Source organism: Paroedura picta, chromosome 1, assembly GCF_049243985.1.
Source record: "Paroedura picta isolate Pp20150507F chromosome 1, Ppicta_v3.0, whole genome shotgun sequence".
In the NCBI taxonomy this organism is placed as follows: Eukaryota; Metazoa; Chordata; class Lepidosauria; order Squamata; family Gekkonidae; genus Paroedura; species Paroedura picta.
Window position 1 is genome coordinate 53,701,956 of NC_135369.1, and position 21,092 is coordinate 53,723,047.

General features: G+C 44.4%; 1 protein-coding gene across 1 annotated transcript in view; it reads right to left on the minus strand.

The window, feature by feature from the left end:
- The window catches only part of LPGAT1 (lysophosphatidylglycerol acyltransferase 1), a 97,883-nt gene that overhangs the window by 14,525 nt on the left and 62,266 nt on the right, over window positions 1–21,092 (minus strand). Inside the window, exon 7 of the mRNA XM_077338625.1 lies at window positions 5,358–5,484. Coding sequence (XP_077194740.1) covers window positions 5,358–5,484 — 127 coding nt within the window. The remainder of the gene's footprint in view (window positions 1–5,357; window positions 5,485–21,092) is intronic.

Sequence of the window (21,092 nt, forward strand, 5' to 3'; positions counted from 1 at the left end):
TCTAATCCATCATTTTAAAAACTTTTTTTTTTTTACCCAACCAGGATAGTCCAAGACAAGCCCAATCCAATCAGATGTTGGAAGCTAAGTAGGGTCAGCCCTATCTAGCACTTGCCCATCTTGGTTACTCAGATCATGTGATGAGAGGCCCCCGGCAGGAAATTATAAATCTCTCCCCATCTACCAGGGCGTTCCTTCATAATGGATGGCCGCCCAGGTTCACCCCCAGAGACATTAGCCAGTTGTTTGGAAGCAGTGACAATCTGGATCAAATGTGACTGTGTAGGAAAGAATGAGGAGAGGAAGCACATTTGTCTTGCCTAGAAAGTGTATAGCTGATGACTGCACTAACCACTACTTAGGTGTGATTCTTGATTCCTCTTTTTCTATGGAGGTTCAGGTCACTAAAGTAGCTCAGCTGGTGTGTCACCATCTAGGCCAAGCTAAGCTACTAGTGCCCTATCTGGCCCCAGAACACACAGTCACAGTGATCCATGTGAAAGTCACCTCCAGGTTAGACTTCTGTAACTCACTCAACGCGGGCCTACGCTACTCCTTGACCTGGAAATGGCAACTGGTCCAGAATGCAACACCATGGATCTGCACGAGAACTCCTTAAAGGGCCCACATTCAGCCTACTCTTAGGCAACTGCACTGGATCCCAGTTGAATTCCAGATCAAGTTCAAGGATTTGGTATTGACCTTCAAGGTTATCTGTCGTCTGGGCCCAGTTTTACTGAGGGACTACCTAACTGACTATATCCCCCAAAGAGCACTTTGCTCTTCCAATGCAAATCAGCTGGTGATCCCCAGCCCTAGAGAAGTACATATGGCCTCATCCAGGTTCAGGGCCTTTTCAGTCCTGGCCCCTACCTGGTGGAATGAGCTCATGGAAGAGCTGCAGGCCCTAGGAAATTTCCCAGTTCCAAAGGGCATGCACGATGGAACTCTACCACTAGGTTTTTGGTTGGGACCAGTAAACACTGAATGAGCCCATCTTAACAGGCCCTCCCTAAAAATAACCCCTGAATAGGATGAGGGGACACAGAAGGTAAGATCTTTGTTCAATGTGGGTATGGAGAAATTTAACTTGTTTTTAATCATTTTATGTTATTTATTTATTAACTTTGTTGTTTATTAAATGATGTGAACTACCCTGACTTGGCAATACCAAGAGAGGCAGTATAGAAATTTAATTATAAATAAATTAATAAATCAACCTCCAAGGAATACCAGGGCCATGATGCAGGGACAAGTAATGGTGAATCATCTCCAGATGACTCTCGCTTGGATCTCCTGACTATATTATACACATGTAATATGATAAATAAATACATAAACAATCCCTCCTTTTTCATATTTTTAACTGATACAAACAGGGTGGCTGTGGTGGTAAATTGTTTTCATTATGCCTTTTCCTGACCTCAAATGGTTGCCCTGAGGGGCTGGTTGCCTCATTGTGGAAAGATGCTGTATGTTTTTTTAAATAGATAAACAGTAGCTCTGGAATGCCACTTGAAGTCAAGGAAACAGTTTCAGGACAAAACATTAAACATCTATTCACTGAATGTAATCTGAATTAAGGTTCCCTTCAGCTACTATTTAGTAAGTGAAAATGTGCTGGCAAGTGAACCATGAACTCTGATTTGCCCTGAAACACCGCAGCTTGGTATCCTCACTTCTCATTTGCTACCTTAACCAGGCAACCAGACATCAGGCAGAATTTTTGCCTGATGTCCATAACACTAGCCCTGGTGGTTTATGAAGCAGGACCAGCCACCAACACAAGATCATGCAATGAGTACCTTTTTCTACGTTGCTGTAGCATTGAGTCCTGTGACATATGGATTTCATGCAGCAACAGGATCCCCCTCTTTACCTATAACTGGAACACTTCTGTAAATAACGAAAGGAAGTGTTTCTCCTAATATGTTATACTAGAATAGCTAGTTATCTGTTCAGTTTTTCTTGCCAATTTATAAAAGCGAATGTATTTAATCTAGGTTCCCAAATGATAGTGAAGCTGGTCCAGATAAGAACTTTCTAACTATGTCAAACATCAAATAATGGATTTAAGTCATTTATTCAGACAAGCTAACATGCCCATCACTGTTTCAATTTTTCAGCCCTGCTATTCCATTTTATTCTCAGTAAGCCCAGAAGAAGCTGAAAGGTCAAGAAAGCAACTGCTCTCCACTCTCATTAGGGAACTCTCTAATGTAAGTGCCTCTTGGCTTCGCTTACATAATACTGTTGTGCATTGGCCTTCCAGTTAAAGGCACGAAATGACTAGCTGAGTTGGCCTCTAAAAGACAGTCTGAAGCAAAGATATTTCATAATAGGATTCGGTCTGCCACTGCACCTTTCATTTGTCCTTCTCATGCAGTTAAGCTTTCATTGCCTATAGTGGACTTCCTGGTGCTATATAAACCATAACTCATTAGACTGAAAAGGTTTTAGGTAACAGAACAAGTGATGGCTGAATCTGCAGTGCCTCAAGGGAGATCAGGGAACCATTTAAACAGGATTATGAAATAGGGAAGAAACCTAAACTAATTTCCTGGTCTTGAAACATGAAAAGCAGCTTTTATTTCTCTCACCTATTCACCTGGTGGCCAAAATTGCAACAAAACGAGGCATCCCTTCCTGTCATTTGGTGGGACAGAGAATTACTACAATTCTTGATGGCCACAGATGGCACATGCCCTTGGCACACATTCCCTGGGTTATTGGGAAATTACCATAGCACAAAAGAAGGAGACAGCAAGACTAAGCAAGGGGGCAATAGGTTGGAAATCTCATCTCTTCCTCCAACTTGCCACACTTTCTGTCAAAGGTATGTTTGGAATGAACATAATGAGGGTGCTTCTACAGCAGCCCCAAAGCTTTGAAATCATTATCCAAATTACCACACAGTCCAAGTTTTTCTTCCATGATGGAGTGGATTCAAGCTTGGTGTAGTGATGAAGAGCAGTGGCCTCTAATCTGGAAAATAGGATTTGACTCCCCACTCCTCCACATGCAACCATCTGATTGACTTTGGGCCTGTCAAAGTTCTCTCAGAGCTCTCTCAGCCTCACCTACATCACAAGGTGTCTGTTGAGAGGAGTGGATGGGTAGGCAATTGTAAATCACTTTGAGATTCCTTCAGATAGGAAAAAGTGGGATACAAAACCCCAGATCTCCTTCTTCTTCTAAAAAACTGAAGTTTGATCTTGACAAGACTGGTGAGCAGGAAGTCTCCTCTGGGACTTAAAGTGCCACATGTTCTGGATGTGCTCTTGGACCCAAGATTTCATTGGAATTGTTGTTAATCAGCTGGCCTCAACCATAGGCCAGATGGATGAGCTTTGTCTTGCAGGCCCTGTGGAACTCAGAGAGCTCTGAGAGCTCATTCTACTGGGCAGGAGCCTGGGCCAGATAGATTTCCTTGGGGTCAGGGATCCATAGCCGATTTGTGTTCCTCAGTCGAAGAGCTCTCTGGGGAACATATTCAGAGAGGCAGTCCCTCAGTTACACAGGACCCGGACCATGTAAGGCCTTAAAGGTTAAAACCAGAACCTTGAACCGGACCCAGAATTCAACCAGAAGCCAATGCAGCTGCCACAGTACCAGTCTTAAGTGGGCTCTCCATAGTGTCCATGTGAGAAGCCCGGCAGCTGCATTTAGCACCAGTTGTAGTTTCCGGAGCAGGCTGAAGGGTAGGCTGGCATAGAGCGAGTTACAGTAGTCAAACCTGCATGGTTTTGGACCAGTTTACCTGAAGAATCAGCAGTCATGTACCCTCTTATGAATCTACCAGTTTGTTGTAGTTAAGAGCAGTCTAATCTGGAAGATTGATCCCGTACTCCTCCACATTTTCTTGCATAATGGAGTGGATTCAAGCTTAGAGTAGTGATTAAGAGGAGTGGCTTCTAATCCAGAGAACCTGCAGGCAGCTGGAGGACCTTGGGCCAGTCACAGTTCTTTCAGAGATCTCTCAGCCCCATTTACCTCACAGAGTGTCTGTTATGTGAAGAGGAAAAGAAAGCCATTGTGGGGTACAAAACCCCCCAGCTCTTCTTCTACTCTACTTCTGTCTATATCTTCCAAGGCCTGTTCCCCCTGCCCCTGCTTTTTGAGATTAGGTGAGTGGCAATCTTGTTAGGACCTTTTCATAGTGGCACCAAAACACTAGAACTCTCCCCAGGAAGATTTGCCTGTCCCCTTCTGTTCCTGCTTCTACCAGCAGGTGAGGACTTCTATGTTTTGTCTGGGGTTCTGTCAGTTACCCCTCCTTCCTACCCAGTTTTTAATTGTTATTTACGTTTATGTTATTGTATTTTATGTATAGTTAAAAATTAAAAGTAAAACATGTTTTAATTGTGTGAATGATGTGTTTTGAGTTAATCATTTCTGTCTGTTTAGTTTTACACTTGGTTAGGTGCCTTGGAGGCCCTGATGAAGCCAAAAAGATGGGTATACATTTTGTAAATAAATATATAAAAGGTTCTTTGAAGTAAAACTTAGATTATCTCCAGACAAAACAGATTATCTCTGTACTTTCTCAGATTAGTTTATACTTTCAAAAGAAGAAAAATGGGATACAGGACACAACCAAGATTACTGTTACTTCTCTTGCACATATCTTTCTGACCACAACCTGAACTATTTCAGGCAGCTTAGAAGAGAGAAGTGAGAGAGGTTAGTGGACAGTCTTGGCAATACACCACTTTGGAGAATAGACTTGTCCTCCACCTACATGTCAAGTGATCTAAGCCTTCACTAATTCTGAAACCAACAGAACATTTTACAACACTAAACTCCCTGGCAAATCTCTTTACAACAGAACTTATATATTGCCAAAGAACACTTTCACAAAATCCATTTACACGTCTTGGAAGAAACACTACTGTTTGCAAAGGAGAAACATGCCTAGAAGCATGCCAAATGAAGCTAGGTTTAACCAGAACATCATAAAAGCCCCCCCCCCCAAAAGCAATATGTTATCCAATCTAGGAAATAACACACCCAGTGCAAAAAGCTTTATTTATATGCTGCCTTTCTACCCAAGTAGGGACCTAAAGGCGGTAAACATCAAAGCATTAAATGTAGATGAAAGTGCTTGACTAATGTGCAACAATCAAAGTGAACAGAATGTCAGATGACTAATAATATCAGAGAGAAGATAATTTCTCCAGCAACAAACATGTTTTATAGCCACTGAATAATATTTACCTGTTCAAGAAGGTTAACAGTTCTGAGCCTCACTCTAAATATTGTATTTCAAGTACCTTGTATCTGAAACACACTCCAGGGACCTAATATATGTTGTGTACTCAATTTAACATTAGCAGTGAACAAGGTATATTTCCTACCTGTAATGTACATGGGTAATCGTTGGTCGCCTGTAACCCAGAATCCAGGTCTGAATGTCTAGAGGTTCAGCTTTGGGATACGCAATGGTTGTGTCTATCACCCACTGAAGACCTTTGGATTTGCTTTCTAACAAAAAGGATTACACAAGGGAGAAAAATAAACCCCCAAAATTAAGATGTTCATATCATATGCACTACATCTCTGCTTCTGTGCTACAGTTCATTAATTCTAACTCATATATTTATATACTTCCTTTCTGCTAACACATTTATTAAGTACATAACTGAGACACAGAAATACCACAATAATGCAAAATATCAAAGTATAGAAGTTGACATTCAGAATGATCATTTCTCAAAGTGGAATATGAACAAAGTATGTTCCTTAAACTCCAAATTGCTCCTCACATCAATTATTAAACTTGACCAGACTTTCACACATACGGGAAAAAATCATAATGCAATTTCTGGTTAACAAAAAGTTCTCTCTACTTAGCCATTAAAACTAATACTTTTATATGAGTCCATATAACTTTTGTAAGCATAATCAAAAGTAAGCTATTGCTTATGAAAAATGTTTTGTTAATCAAATGCTTTTCTAAAGTTATAGGAGGGTACTCATATATTTAATATGTCTATTTGGCTATGCATGTTACCAGAATTGTTCTGATGTACAACTTCAGAAGGCTTTAATTATGAAGCATATAAATGATGCTCATTTTGAAATAGTAGTTATTGAAAAGGCACCATTAAACTGTGTGGAACTCTAAGTAAGTTCAATGCTAACCAAGGAAAATATTAACTCTATGCTTAAATGTTTAAGCAAGTGCTATGTTCTGTGTGACAGTACTTTCTCCCTGGCCAGTGGGGCCAACATAAGGCTGATATATTGCTGAAGCCTTCAAGTACCCTATTTACCTGAAAGGATGAGGTTTTTCCCCTGCATGTGCCAGCAAGAAAAAAAAGGGGGGAATCTTAAATTTGCATACAAGTTAAAGTTACGTACAGTTTTAAAAAACCCTTTTCAGTACAACTTTTTAATGGGTAAATTGACCTTTTGGGTAAATATGGTACTTTGTAACCTCTGGATTTCCAATGCCTGGGGGGGCTGTGGCAGATACAAAGTAATAACAGACAAAAATCCCTGTGGTATTTTACAGATTATTAATACATTTTTTTCTGATTTGTCACTTTACTACTCTCTCTGTGATATTTCTTAATGAAATGTTTTTAAATGGCATATTTAATCTTTACGTTTCATTATTACCTCTAGAGAAACTTTAAATTACAGGAAAATTGAAGCTTCCCCACATGCACACAGTATACATAACTAGACTATAATAAAGTATTGGGTATTTAGACAATGCTAACATACTCATCTAAGGATCTGTAGTTTATGGCAGTTTATTGTATGCATTACTTGTTTTTACTGCACTGTTTACTAATTTCTGTACTCTAGTTTTGCATTCTTATATCATGTCTTATGCTGTTTTTGTTGCATTCTTCTCTAACTTTTAATAATCACCGTAGTAGGGCTTGCTCATATGTATTATACTGTTCCTATTGCACTGCTAAATCCACCTCAAGTCTCATTGAGAAAGACAGGTGATAAATAAATATGTGCAGTGGCCAAGTCATCATGAACAAAGAACATGAACTGCTTTGGAATCCTGCTTAAAAAAGTGGGGTATAAAAGAAATAAAGTTCATGATAACAAAAGTACTCTGTAGAATTAAAGGGGAAAGATGCAGGGAGGAAAGAACAATTAATGCTTAAATTCCCCTCTATTGTTGTCGTTACTGTTATTATTATGTTTATGTTTATATTTCTTATCCACCACTCTCAGCATTCTGGCTCGTGGCGGGTTACAACATAATATTTCCACAACAATAAAACACCATTAAAACTGCATTAAAACTAAGTAGTACAAAACCCCAGCATGGCGGAAAACAGTCCTTCCACCAGGATTTCGGTTGAGGCTAGGGATGGAAAATCCTGGGTCCCCGCATCACCTGCCCCTTTAGAGAGGGCATTAAGATTGATAACAGTTGCCAACCGCAGATTGAGCTGGCTGACCAGGACTCATGGAGGGTGGGACTCTGTGGAGAGGGTTATGCTGCCATTGAAGGGTTTATTTATTATTTTTGTATTCATATACCTCACCTAAGGCTCCTCCCCTGAGTCTATTTTTAACTGAGGTTGGGCTTTATTGTACTGGGATTTTCCATTTGCAACCCGCTGCAAGCCAGCTTGCTGAGAGCAGTGGAAAATAAATACAAAAATAAATATAAATAAATAAATAACAGCATATTTCAGCAAATGCATAAAGACAAAGTTAATATATACATACTAGAAAGTCATAGTGAATGGATTAGCTGTGTAATTGAAATAAATATGAAAATATGGGCAAAACCCTTTCCTCTTGGCCCACTGTCGATACTGAACTAGATTCACTAAATGGTTTGGTTTCCATATTGTCCCATATTGTCCCACAAGTCTTTAAAAAACAATGTTATGAGAAAAGGAGTATTATGAGTTATCAAGTTCCCATGTTCCAGGTAATGGGATCAGAGTAGCAGAACAAAGCAGGATACAAACAGGAAAAAGGGCTATTTGGAGGAGACATGCTGTAGCTTACAGCCTAAAATTACACCATAGGCAACTCTGAAATTGTCATCACTGTTTATATAACTCACTCCAGTTAACAGGGCTGCCAAGAGTCCCCCTGGGTCACTGGACCCTGATCCAAGGCAAATATCACAACAACATATGATCTAATGTGCTATGATCTAATAGGCATTGCAGAAACCTGGTGGAATAACTCTCACAATGGGAATAATAGGATTAACGGGTACAACTTATTTAAAAGACAAATAAAGAAAGGGGGAGGAGCAGCACTATACATTAAAAATAGTTATACTTGTAAGGAAATATATGTGTCTTAGCATGAGAGTTTAGGTGAGAGTCTCTGGGTAAAACTAAAAGGAGCAGAAAATAACAGTGGTATTATGGCAGGTGTCTGATATAGACTGCCAGGCCAGTCAGAGGACTTGGATGAGATGCTCCTAGACCAGATTACAAAATTCTCAGAGAGGCAGGACCTAGTGGTCGTGGGAGACTTCAATTACCCAGATATCTGTTGGAAGACCAGCTCTAGAAAAAATGAAGAGTCCAATAAATTCTTGTCTTCTTGCTGACATCATTTCCCAGAAAGTGGAAGGGGCAATCAGGGGTTCTCCTATTTTAGAAGAAGTGTTGGTTCTTATATACTGCTTTTTTCTACCAGAAGTCTCAAAGCGGCTTACTATTGCCTTCCCTTTCCTCTCTCCGCAACAAACACCCTGTGAGCAAGGTGAGGCTGAGAAAGACTTGATTCTTACCAATAGTTAAAGGTTTCTGAAGTTAAAGATTTCTGTGGTAGGCATACCTCGGACAATATTGCTACATGTTTGAAAACTGGCCACTATCCTCAGAATGATGATGGAAGTTACAATACCAAAAATGAAGGGAACTAGAGCACCATGAGCCAGGCTTATTTTCAAGACATGCAATTTGTAGTAAGAGAGCTTCTAAGCCATCTGATTTGTCTCTCTAATACTCAGATCTTGGTCTGTTTAGCCTAGAGAGGAGACGACTGAGAGGGGATCTAATAACCATTTAAAAAGGGTGCCATATGGAGGATGGAGCAGAATTGTTCTCTCTTGCCCCAGAGGGACACACCAGAATGAATGGGATGAAATTAATTCAAAAGAAATTCCATCTAAACATCTGGAAGAAGATCCTGACAGTTAGAGCGGTTTCTCAGTGGAACAGGCTTCCTCGGGAGGTGGTGGGTTCTCCATCTTTGGAAATTTTTAAACAGAGGCTAGATAGCCATCTGACGGAGAGGCTGATTCTGTGAAGGCAAAGGGGTGGCAGGTTACAGTAGATGAGCGATTGGGATGTGAGTGTCCTGCATAGTGCAGGGGGTTGGACTAGATGACCCAGGAGGTCCCTTCCAACTCTATTATTCTATATGATTCTATCCCTTAACTCTCCATGGAAGGTTGCTGGATGACAGTCTCAGCAAGACCTACCTCACAGGGTTGTTGTGAAGATAACATAGAGGACAGGATTACAATGCAGCTTTGAGCCCTCTGGGGCAACAGAAAACAACTCTGCTCCATCTTCTATATTACAGGTGTTTGACATTATCTGGGAAATCTGCTTTAATGTTTTAAGATGTTTGATTCCACAGTAAATACAGAAGATCGGAGTTTGACATTCATGAAAGTATCCTAGAAAAAATACTTTTTATAAATACCTCAGAGTACACCTAAAATACTTTTATTATGTTTTATTATCTTCAATGCTATTGCTCTTGAGGATACTCTTAGTTTTTATTTTCCTAAAAGAAGACAAATTAGCCCAAGGAAGCTTGTATGGAAATCCTGAAATCTCAGGGATGCATGTATATACTACTCCTTACTGGATTTTTCTTCCCCCAGGAAATCTTGCAGGCAGAAGCTGCCAAGTGCAATAGCTTGGCCTAAAAGCTATAGCTGTACTTTTTAGAAGGACAGCTTTCATCCAGTGCCAGCACAAATTCTCACATGTCTGACAGCAATCAAAGAAACAGAAATGAAAGTTGTTTTTTAAAGCAATACCAGCCCTTTCAAGTGTAAGATTTCATGCTACACAGCATCTATTTAAGGACCAAGCTGGAAATGGGAAAATAATACATTCATATTTGGAGATTAAACAGATAGAAATAAGGGTTAGACACATTTCTGCATTTGGCCACAAGTTGATTAAGGTTCTCCTACCCAACTCATTTTACCTGCAGCCTGAACATGCTTTGGACTCATGCCCTTCCATCCCCTTCATGCACTCCGTTTTCCTCTCTACCTTCCTGGATAGGCAAAGCATAGTTTGCTTTGAAATCAGAATTCAAAACACTTTCTAAATGGGGGAGCTGGACCCTGAAGTCCATTTACGATGGCCATGACAGCTTGGCTGTCACCTATGAATACCCCTCACCCAATTAAATACCCCTCACTCCAATTTCTTCACAAGTGCCCCGTGAATGTCAAACTGACAAAACAGGGCTGGTACCAGCAAGCCTAGTTTGTGGCTTCCTGGAAGCATCTGGCTGACAACTGCTGAAAACAGGATACTGCTGTTAAATGTTTCTTTCCTGATGGGTTTCCAGCCTGACAGATTTTTAAATTTTTAAATAGTGTAGTAATTATCAAAATACATGGACTCACTTTACTCTGTTTCTGTTTTTGATACTAGTAGCAACTAAGAACACTTAAACCCATTTTGAATAACTCCTTAAATAAGCGGGCTCAACTTCATGGGTAACACTGCCCTAAAAATAATTTACATGCACTCTCAAGAGAACCGAGTAAGCTTTTCACCCATACAGTTAAGAAGGGAATTCACTGATTAAGCATGTTGGGGAAAATTTATCTTCCAGCATATACCAAGAGACACACCTTAAGATGTAAGACACAATGGAAGTGATTAATCAAAACATTTGATGTGTTTAATCAGAGCAGCATCAGATAAAGGCAAAACATAGTTAACATTAAACCTGTATTTGTAGATTTCTATAAACTCAGTATAAATAAATCAACAGAAGACTTCTTAAAAGTAGAAGACACAGTCATAATAAGTTGTTACTGCCTCAGTGTTTTCTATTTTCTTATTTATTTATTCTGTAAGTGACAAATAGCCTACATCAGTGATGGATTTCCCCCATTAACAGACAAGTTTTAAGTTAAACACTAATGCTCTTGGTTAGTTTCCTAAGTATAATGAAATGTATCCCTTCCTCAAAACCTCACATAAAATTTCCCATCTTTGCTCTCATTGCCATAGTAAATTTGGATACAAAGCAAGCATTAGGGCATTGGGATTCCAGTATGGTACATCAATATGAATATAATACACAGACTCCCAGGGAGTCTTAAATTCAGAGACATCCACAATGACAACATACTGAACACATACCAGTTATCCATGCACTCTGCTTGTCTCAGACCACCAGGGACACCTCCTTCCCATCAAAATGCAACAAGAGAACATTTTTCAGGATAAAAAAGCTGCAACAGTATTACAGCACTATAACAAGACAATTAGCATTTTAAAGCCTAAAAAAGCCCTCCACTGGAACAGCAGGAAATATGGGGTCTCCAAGGAACTAAAAGAAGGAAAAGGGAACCAATGTGTAAAATTTGCACTATCATTGCACACTAATGCAACTGGACTGTGGTATTGACAAGATTATCATATCAAATGAGGACTGAGAAAAGTAAGAGCAAAGCAGGGGGAAGTATAGAAAGTAGGCATGAGAGATTGATGCTGTGCTCCAATTTGGGAACAAAGACAGTGCAAAACATCTATTCATAATCAGCCTAAGTATAGCAACCCAGCTCCTACATTCCCTATATTTAACCACTCCGCGGGAGCGGAAAAAATAAACAGTAAGGGGGGTTGGGGTGGGCCCAGTCTGGGATGGGGAAGGGCGCCCACTGGCCCCTTGCCCCGGACTGACAAGCAGAGGGCCCAATTGGCACGCGCAAAACGCCTGCCGATTGGGCCGTCCGCTTGTCAGTCCGGTGCCAAAGGGCCCACCTCCTGGCCGCTGACATGTGTCTGGGGAAGCAGCGGTGGCACAATGGCCATCGGGAAGGGCCCCCGTGTGGGAAAGGGGCAGGGACGCGGCATCCCTGCTCCTTTCGCAAGGGTGAGGGGAAGCCAGTGGGGGGGGGGGGAATCACTATCGGGGAAGGCTGCTTCTCCTTGTGTGCAGTGAGTCTCCGGCCGGGCAAGGCGAGGCTGGGCCAAACTGCCAATGGGGAGCCGCGCACATTGGCCGCTGTCACACCCCCACTGCTGCCTCCCGGCTCCCCGGGGTTGCCGGAACAACCAGGGTCAACAGCCCAGCCAAATCTGAGTGATGAGATGGACCCAGGGGAGGGATGTTCCCGGCAGCTGACAGATAACAGACCTCAACAGGAGTCTAACTCAGATTCAGAGGAAGTGGCTGTACGTCTCAGACAAAGCCAAAGGGTGGGGGCTGACAGAACGCAGAAGGAGCCAGAGATTGCAGGCGAGCTGTCAGAAGCGATGGGGTTCAGCTGGACTCATGCCAGGAGAGGAGGGCTGAGTCATCCTACAGGTGCAGCTCATTAGATGGGCTGCATTTAGGGAGACAGAAACAGCTAACCAGCGTGGAAGCAATTTATGCGACTACCCTCTGGACTGGCTCTGCTATCGTGACCTGCTGCTTAATCTTTGACCCCCTGGCTTCGGACCTGACAACGGCTTTTGGTAAAGTGCTTTGGCTTGGTTGACTCTCGGATTTTCTGGACTCAGACCTTTGGACTGTTTTGACTACTCTTTGCCTTGCCCTACGTTGTCCTTATTAACTCCCGGTGACTTGGACTGAACGTTATCTCCATCTGGGCTGGCCACCCAGGCCTCACCGAGGCAGCTGCTACCGGGTGTGGCCAGCTAGGGCAGCATAGCTGCTTGGCCATGGCCCTCCGAGTTTTTATCCCAGACAGAGCCCGCCCTTTCTCCTCCCCCTTAGGGCTTACTCTTTTATTTATTTAGGGTTAAAGATATGCATTGAGCTGAATAATTCCTTGCAGATTGAACTCAAAAGGGCTGCTAATGAAAACCAGTTATCCTTAATGGGAGGCCTATCCTGTGGGGTTCCACAAGGTGCAATTCTAACCCCCATGCTTTTCAATTTCTATTTAAAGCCATTAGGACAAATAATTTATAATTTGGGGGTTGATGGTCATTAATATGCTAGTGATACCCAGGTCTACATATCTTTATTACAATCTTTTGGTGATGCAGTAGAGTAGCGATCCCCAACCTGTGGGCCGCGGACCACATGTGATCCTTCGACTAATTGGAGGTGGGCCCCGAAGGATGCCTTCTCCCTCCCCCTGTCATGAGTTAAACTGTCAGTTTAACTGTCATGAGTTAAAATTTCCATGAAAATAAAATGTTCCTTGTGTTCATTGTTGTGGTGTGTCTGTATCTTATTTTGAAGGGATGTTTAAACATTACCATAGCGATCAGACAGCGTTAGGGCAGTGGTTGAGAGTAGAGGAGTAAACTACCCCCCCCACTGGGCCTCACCAGGGGCCTGAGTGGTCCCCGGTGAGTGGTCCCCGGCGTTGAGTGGTCCCCGATAATAAAAAGGTTGGGGACCACTGCAGTAGAGGATCCTGAAAAGCTGCCTGGCTTTTAAACAAATTAAAATTGAAACTAAACCATAAAAAGGCAGAGATAATGCTGGTTGGCAAGGCAGAGATCTTGAAAGACATGTTCTACACTTCTGACACAGTTCAGCTGACCCTTGCTGATTCAGTTAAAAGCCTTGGGTTATACTGTACCCAACATTATTGCTGGAGAAGCAAGTTAGTGCAGCTGCAAATAACTCTTCCAACTCTGCCTAGCGCAAAAGATAAAGCTAATCTGGTCACCTGGAACCACGCCAAAGTAACATCAAGATAAGACTGCTACAAAGCTCTGTACATTGGTCTCCCCTCAAAATCAACTTAGAAACTCCAGTTGGTGCAGAATGCCATGGCTCAGCTATTATTGAGAGCTAGAAGGAGTATGCATATCACTCCATTGGTTACTGGGCTAAATTGAAGGTATTGATTATCACATACAAAAGTTTCCCAAGCCATTCATATCAGTAAGACAGGAGATGCCCTCAGGCTTACAAATTAAAAAGACAAGACAGAAAGCGAAGGCGATAGGAAGGCAAAGGTAGAATGAAGTTATAATTTGTATTCCCACATTGACCATGCTGATCTTCATTGCTGGTGTTCATATTTCTTGTGGGGCATCAATACTGTGGCCCTTTGACCTCTGGCTGGTGACATCTGCTGGAGTGTCCTTCCCCTCACTACTGCTGCCTCATGACTGGAAGTAAAAGCAAAATTATTTCAAGCAGTGAGGCAAGCCCTCTAACTAGTTTATTCTCTAAACCAGGCTTTCTCAACCAGGGTTTCATGAAACTCTGGTGTTTCTTGATAGTCCTGCGAGCATTTCCTGAATGGGTGGGATTTAGTTAATTAGTTATATATTTTTAAGATTTGTCAAACATTTATTGGGTAAGCACTGATGAACGGGGAAAGATGGTGGATAGTGCAGATCGAGAGGAATGACATCAATGTGGGAGGTGGAGGATTGGGGAAAGGGTGAAAACTCCAAGGGAATCTTTTTGCTTTTGAATTACCTTCAGCTTGGAAATGAAGCATGGGGAGAAAGTGCCACAATACTACTCTAAGAAACCCTGAAGAAACCATGACCGGAAAGCAAACCGAGCGCTGAAGAGAGCAAAGTCAATGCAGTGCAAAAAAGAAATCACAATGAACGTGCACAGTGAAAGTGAGTGGAAATGCAATAAACTAAAGAAAACCTGATGGGCATGTATGGCAATACTGCAAAAAAATGCCTGGTTGCTTATGCCCCCCACAGGGCTCTTCACTCTGCGGGTATGAACTTACTGGTAGTCCCAGGACCTCGGGACGCTCACCTGGCCTCAAACCGGGCCAGGGCCTTTTCAGTCCTGGCCACAACCTGGTGGAATGAGCTCCTGGAAGAGCTAAGGGCCCTGCTGGAGTTGTCAACTTTCCGCAGGGCCAGCAAGACGGAGCTCTTCCGCCAGGCATACGGTTGAGGCCACGGCATGGTCCCGTCATCCAATCTGGGATACCCCACGTCTATCATATTCATCTACTGATCTGTTCCCCACTCTCATCAGTAGGACAGTAAGAATGTTGGCCCTGGCTGGTCAAAGGGGTGAGTTGCTAGTGGGTTTTCTTTCGCCTGCTGTCTTATTGTATAATAATGTAATTAAGGGTATTATGGGGGTTTTATTGTGTTTTTATTATTTTTACTATGTAAATGGCCATGAGCCTAATTGGGAACGGTGGTATTTGTATACAAATACAAAATACCAAATAAATAAATAAATACATACATACATACATACATACCAACCTACCTACCTACCTACATACATACTCTACATTCTCTCCCCACCAGGGACTCAGGCAGCTTACAATATTTAAAATTTAAATTAAAAAAATTAAAAGCAATGAAACCAATTAAAACATCAACTTGATGAGCCAATCTGAAGGATTAAAACTACGGTCCAACTCCCTGGTTTGGAACGGTACCAACGTCCACCAAAAACAAAGCAGCCTTGCACACCTTACGGAATGCTGGGAAACTCTGCAGGCTACTAGCATCCGCAAGGTGCTAATTCCTGAGCGTGGGGACAGCCAATGAAAATACTCATGCCCTGATGACAGGTAGATAATTTGCATGTCATGCAACTGTAGAAGCCCCACAATGAAAATCTATGGAGGCAAGGGGTATCACAGTGGGAGAGAAAGTCATACATGTAAGACAGTCCCAGACCCGTGTTTTATAGGTCAACATCAACACTTCAAATGGGAACTGGAAGCCAATCAGAAGCCAGTGCAGGTGCAGAAGTACTGATTCTATAAAAGTACACATGTAAATCAAAAATATATAAATAAAAGAAGCAGACCAGAACCATCATCCAAAAGCCATCTAAAGGAAATTTGCATTTGGGGTGCTATGATTTTTAATGTGTTTCTTTATTATTTACTTCTACTAGATATTAAGCGGGATGGGTGGACGGATGGGCAGAGGAAGGAAGAAAGGGAGGGAGGGAGGGAGGAAGGGAGGAAGGAAGGAAGGAAGGACGGACAAAGTGAATGCTTGGGGGAAGGAAGGCAGGAAGGGAGGGAGGGAGATAGGCTGAAAGGGGATGGGGCAGGGGTGGGAGGAAGGGGGGGAAGGTTCCATTGGGGAGGGGGAGGTAGCGATGGGTGGGTAAGAGTGGGTGCGGGCGGGAAAGCGGTGGTGGCGGTTAGGGGGGCAGCCTGGGTCGACGGCGTGGGGATGAAGGCGGGCCGGGAAAGCGGTGGGGGAAGTTAGCGGGGAGGAAGGCGGCCTGGGTAGATAGTGCAGGGAGAAGTCAGGCCAGGGAAGCGGCGGCAGAGGTTAGCGGGGAGGGGGGTGGGCTGGGTAGATGGACGTGGGGTGAAGGTGGGTCGGGAAAGCAGGGATGGAAGTTAGTGGGGAGGAAGGTGGGCTGGGTAGATGGGGTGGGGTAAAGGCGGGCCGGGGAAGTGGGGCCGGAGGTTTGCAGGCAGGGGGGCGGGCTTGGTAGATGGCACAGGGGAGAAGGGGAGAGCAGGAAAGCGGCAGCGGAGAGCAGGAGCGAAGCGGCGGCGGTAAGTAGGTTGGGGGGAGGTGAAGGGCCCAGTGGGCAGGCTGGGCCCCCTCTCCAAGGGCTGCATGGCAAGGTAGGGCGGGTAGCTGGCTCCCTGCCTTGTCAGCGGCCAGCTGCGAAACGGTGCAAAATGCAGCTGCTAGGGTCCTTACTGGTACACCGTGGAGGGCCCACATCCAGCCTGTGCTGAGGCAGCTGCACTGTTCAGATCTGGTTCAAAGTTTTGTTTTTAACCTTTAAGGCCTTATGCGGGTTGGGACCCACATACCTGAGGGACCGCCTATCGCACTATGCCCCCTGCAGGGCTTTATGCTCTGTGGGTGAAAATTTACTGGTCGTTCCTAGCCTAGCCTCAACCAGGGCCAGGGCCTTCTCGGTCTTGGCCTCTACCTGGTGGAATGAGCTCCTGGGTGAGCTACGGGCCCTGCAGGATCTTTCAGCAGGGGTTTGAAGTGAACATCGTTGGACCTCCTTCTCAACACCTCTAGTAGTGAGGGCGGGAGTGGGGTTTTCCGCCATGTTGGGGATATTTTGAAGTCTTTTAATGGGAGTTTCAATGGGGATTTTAAAGACAGTTTGACCCGGAATTAGTCGGTTAGGAAGTGGCAGGAAATACATTTAATCATCATAATCATCATCATGATAAGAAGAAGAAGCAGCAGCAGCAGCCGCTGCTACCATGTGAACCAGTACAGCAGCCAGGCACAATGGCTGCAGGCAGGCAGGAAGGCAGGCACAGAGAAGGAAAGCATAGGAGTAATGGGCTGTTGCTGAGATACCAGCAGCCATGGGACCCAGGCAGTCAGAAGCAGCAGTACTGTAGGTCCCTGATTGTTTTATACTATTTATCAACAGCCTACCCATTCCGAAGGAGCTCAGGGTAGTAGACAAGGGTAATGGATAAGAGCAGCCATATGAAAGAATTATAAAACAATTCAAATACTAACTAATAAGGGCTATGAAAATAATAAAACTAAAAAGGAAGCAAGATCCAGGTTTCAGAAGGACATTACTATGTCACAAAAATCAAAGGAAAAATAAAAAAATAGAAAGAACTGCAAGAATAAGTAAAGGACGAAAGCCCAAAGAGATCACGGCTCTGTCGGAGCTCTGCAACACGGAGTTCTTCCGCCATGCATATGGTTGAGGTCAGTGGAAACTGACTGAACATCTCCCTCCACCCTCCATCCTTCCCTCTTCTTCCCTCCATAGGACTTAATAGATGTTTTAACTCTATTTGATTGCTTATAATTGATTACATATGTTTTATAAATCTACTGTAAACCACACCAAGGTGATTAATCTCAAGGGCACAGTATAAAAATCCCAAAATAAAAATAACCAATCAAAGACACCAAACAGACATGAAAGTCTCTATGTTTAACAAAAGGAGGACTAATCCCAAACGTTTAACCATTAAACAGTACCAAAAGGCATAAGCAACAGGGTTATCAAAAGTCAAATTATCATAAATAGGAACTTAATGCAACCAACTACCCCAACTATAAAAAACAAAATGAAAAATTCAGATTTGAAATTTACGAAAACGATTTTTTGTCTCTCAACTTGGGTTTCACATAAAAACTATGTTGCATTCCTATTTCTTGCCATTCTGGCCAAAACGTTAAACTTAAATTGGCAATACCAAGAAAGTTCAATATTACAGGTTCTTTCACATACACTAAACAACAGACTTTCAATCCACTTTTGGGTCCTCACTAAGACACTATGGATGGCCCATGTATAACCTACCCTCCAGCAGCTCATTGGCTGCCAGTTGAATACTGGATCAAATTTAAGGTTTTGGTCTTAACCTTTAAGATCATAAACAGTCTGGGCCCTGCATATCTAGGGGACCACCTCTCCCAGTATGACCCGAGAAGAATCATAGAGTTGGAAGTGACCTCCAGGGACATTTAGTCCAACCTCTTGCAGAAAGCAGGAAATTCACAACTTCACAGCCCACCCAATTCCATGTTCAGATGATGCCCCCCCCCCCAAAAAAAAACAGAATCCATGGCCAATCTGGCCTGGAGGAAATTCACCTCCCAACCCCAAAATGGTAATTGGCATTTCCCTGGGCATGCAAGAAAGGACTACAACAGCCAAGCATGGACACAATCTCTTCTGTCCAGCCACTTACAATCTGCCTAAATTCACAGAATCAGCATTTCTGTGAGGTGGCTATCTTGCCTCTGCCTTAAAACTTCCAAGAAAGGAGAACCCACCACCTCCCAAGGAAGCCTGTTCCACTGAGGAACTGCTCTAACTGTCAGGAACTTCATCCAGATATTTAGTTGAAAATTCTCTTGAATTAATTTCATTCAATTGGTTCTGATCCTACCTTCTGGGGCAACAGAAAACGCTGCTCCATCCTCTAAGTCAGCAGTCCGCAAACTTTTTGAGGTTGCGGCCCGCAGCCAAGGGGTGGGGGAAGAGGGCAGCCCTGCATAAATGCGCATGCGCAGACCTGCCATGTATGCGCGCGTTTGTGCTCCCGGCGGCTCTGCGCATGCACAAAACTGCCGCATGTGCTCGTTTGCGCCCCCGCTGGGCACAAACATGAATGTGCAACAGATCCGCGCATACGTATTTGCACCGGCGGCTGCCGCGCTCCCCCCCCCACATCAAGAAGCTTACCAGGCCACAAGCTAATCAGCCACTTCAGTGGCTGATTTACTCGCGGCCTGGCGAGCTTCTCGCTGTAGGCGGGGAGGGGAGAGGGAGCCACGGCCCGCCGGCTGATGACCCTCGCTCTAAGTAACAGCCTTTTAAGTACTTGAAGAAAGCTATCGTATCACCTCTTCTAAAGCCATGCTCTCGCCACATTTCCTCATGTTGTTGTTGTTGTTGTTATTGTTGTTATTATTATTATTATTATTATTATTATTGGATTTATTACCCGCCACTCCCTTGCGGCTCGTGGTGGGTTACAACAGTATAAAACCCCATAAAATACATTAAAATCCCATTGACACATCTACAATTAAAAGCTGCCTGGCAAGAGCGGCTAATCGACTACCCATTCCCCCACTAGCGGGTGGAGAGGGGATACTGATGGTACCCGTCTCTTTAATCCCAATCCTCAGGTCCGGGGGGGGGGCATAGATGTTAAGCCTGGTCTCAACCGTAAACCTGGCGGAAGAGCTCCGTCTTGCAAGCCCTGCAGAACGATGGAAGGTCCCGCAGGGCCCGCAGCTCTCCCGGGAGCTCATTCCACCAGACGGGGGCCAGGACCGAAAAGGCCCTGGCCCTGGTCGAGGCCAGGCGTGCTTCCCTAGGGCCGGGAACGACCAATAGATTTTCTCCCGCAGAACGTAAAGCTCTGCGGGGGGCATAGGGCGATAAGCGGTCCCTCAGGTATGTGGGCCCCAACTCGCGTAAAGCCTTGAAGGTTAAAACCAAAACCTTGAACCGGATCCGGGCAGCAATCGGCAACCAGTACAGCTGCCTCAGCACTGGCTGGATATGGGCCCTCCAAGGAGTACCAGTTAGGACCCTAGCAGCTGCATTCTGCACTAGCTGAAGTTTCCGGATCAAGGACAAGGGAAGGCCCGTGTAGAGCGAGTTACAGAAATCTATTCTGGAGGTGACCGTTGCATGGATCACCGTGGCCAGGTGTTCGGGGGACAGGTAGGGCGCTAGTAGTCGGGCCTGGCGAAGTTGGAAAAATGCCTGGCCCGCTACTCTTTTGATCTGTGCCTCCAAAGTCAGGGAGGCATCAATGATCACACCCAAGTTCCTAGACTGGGACGCGATGGTAAGATGCGCCCCTCCCAGGGTGGGCAAGCGCGCTTCCTGTTCCCGCCCCCTACGTCCCAGCCACAGGACCTCCGTCTTGGAGGGGTTGAGTTTCAGGCGACTCTGCTCGAACCATTCTGTCACCGCTTCCAAACATCTGGCAAATGGTTCCGGGGGAGAGTCCGGGCGACCGTCCATGAGGAGATAGAGCTGGGTGTCATCAGTGTACTGGTGGCAACCCAGTCCAAAACTCCGCACCAGCTGGGCCAGAGGGCGCATAAAAACGTTAAATAATGTGGGGGAGAGGACCGCGCCCTGTGGGACTCCACATGGAAGTCTGTAGGAGCGCGAGAGTTCATCCCCCACTGCTACCCTCTGGGTCCGGTCCTGGAGAAAGGAACGTATCCAGCGTAAATCTGTGCCCCGTATCCCCGTTTCGGCGAGGCGGTGGACCAGCAATTCGTGGTCCACAGTGTCAAAAGCGGCCGACAGGTCCAGAAGAACCAGCACTGCCGACCCGCCCCTATCCAGCTGGCGGCGGAGATCATCCAGCAGGGCGACCAGCACCGTCTCCACCCCGTGGCCAGGTCGGAAGCCAAACTGATATGGATCGAGTACCGAAGTTTCTTCCAAGAATCCCAGGAGCTGGTCGGCCGCGGCCCTTTCAACCACCTTGCCCAGGAACGCCAAGTGCGATACCGGGT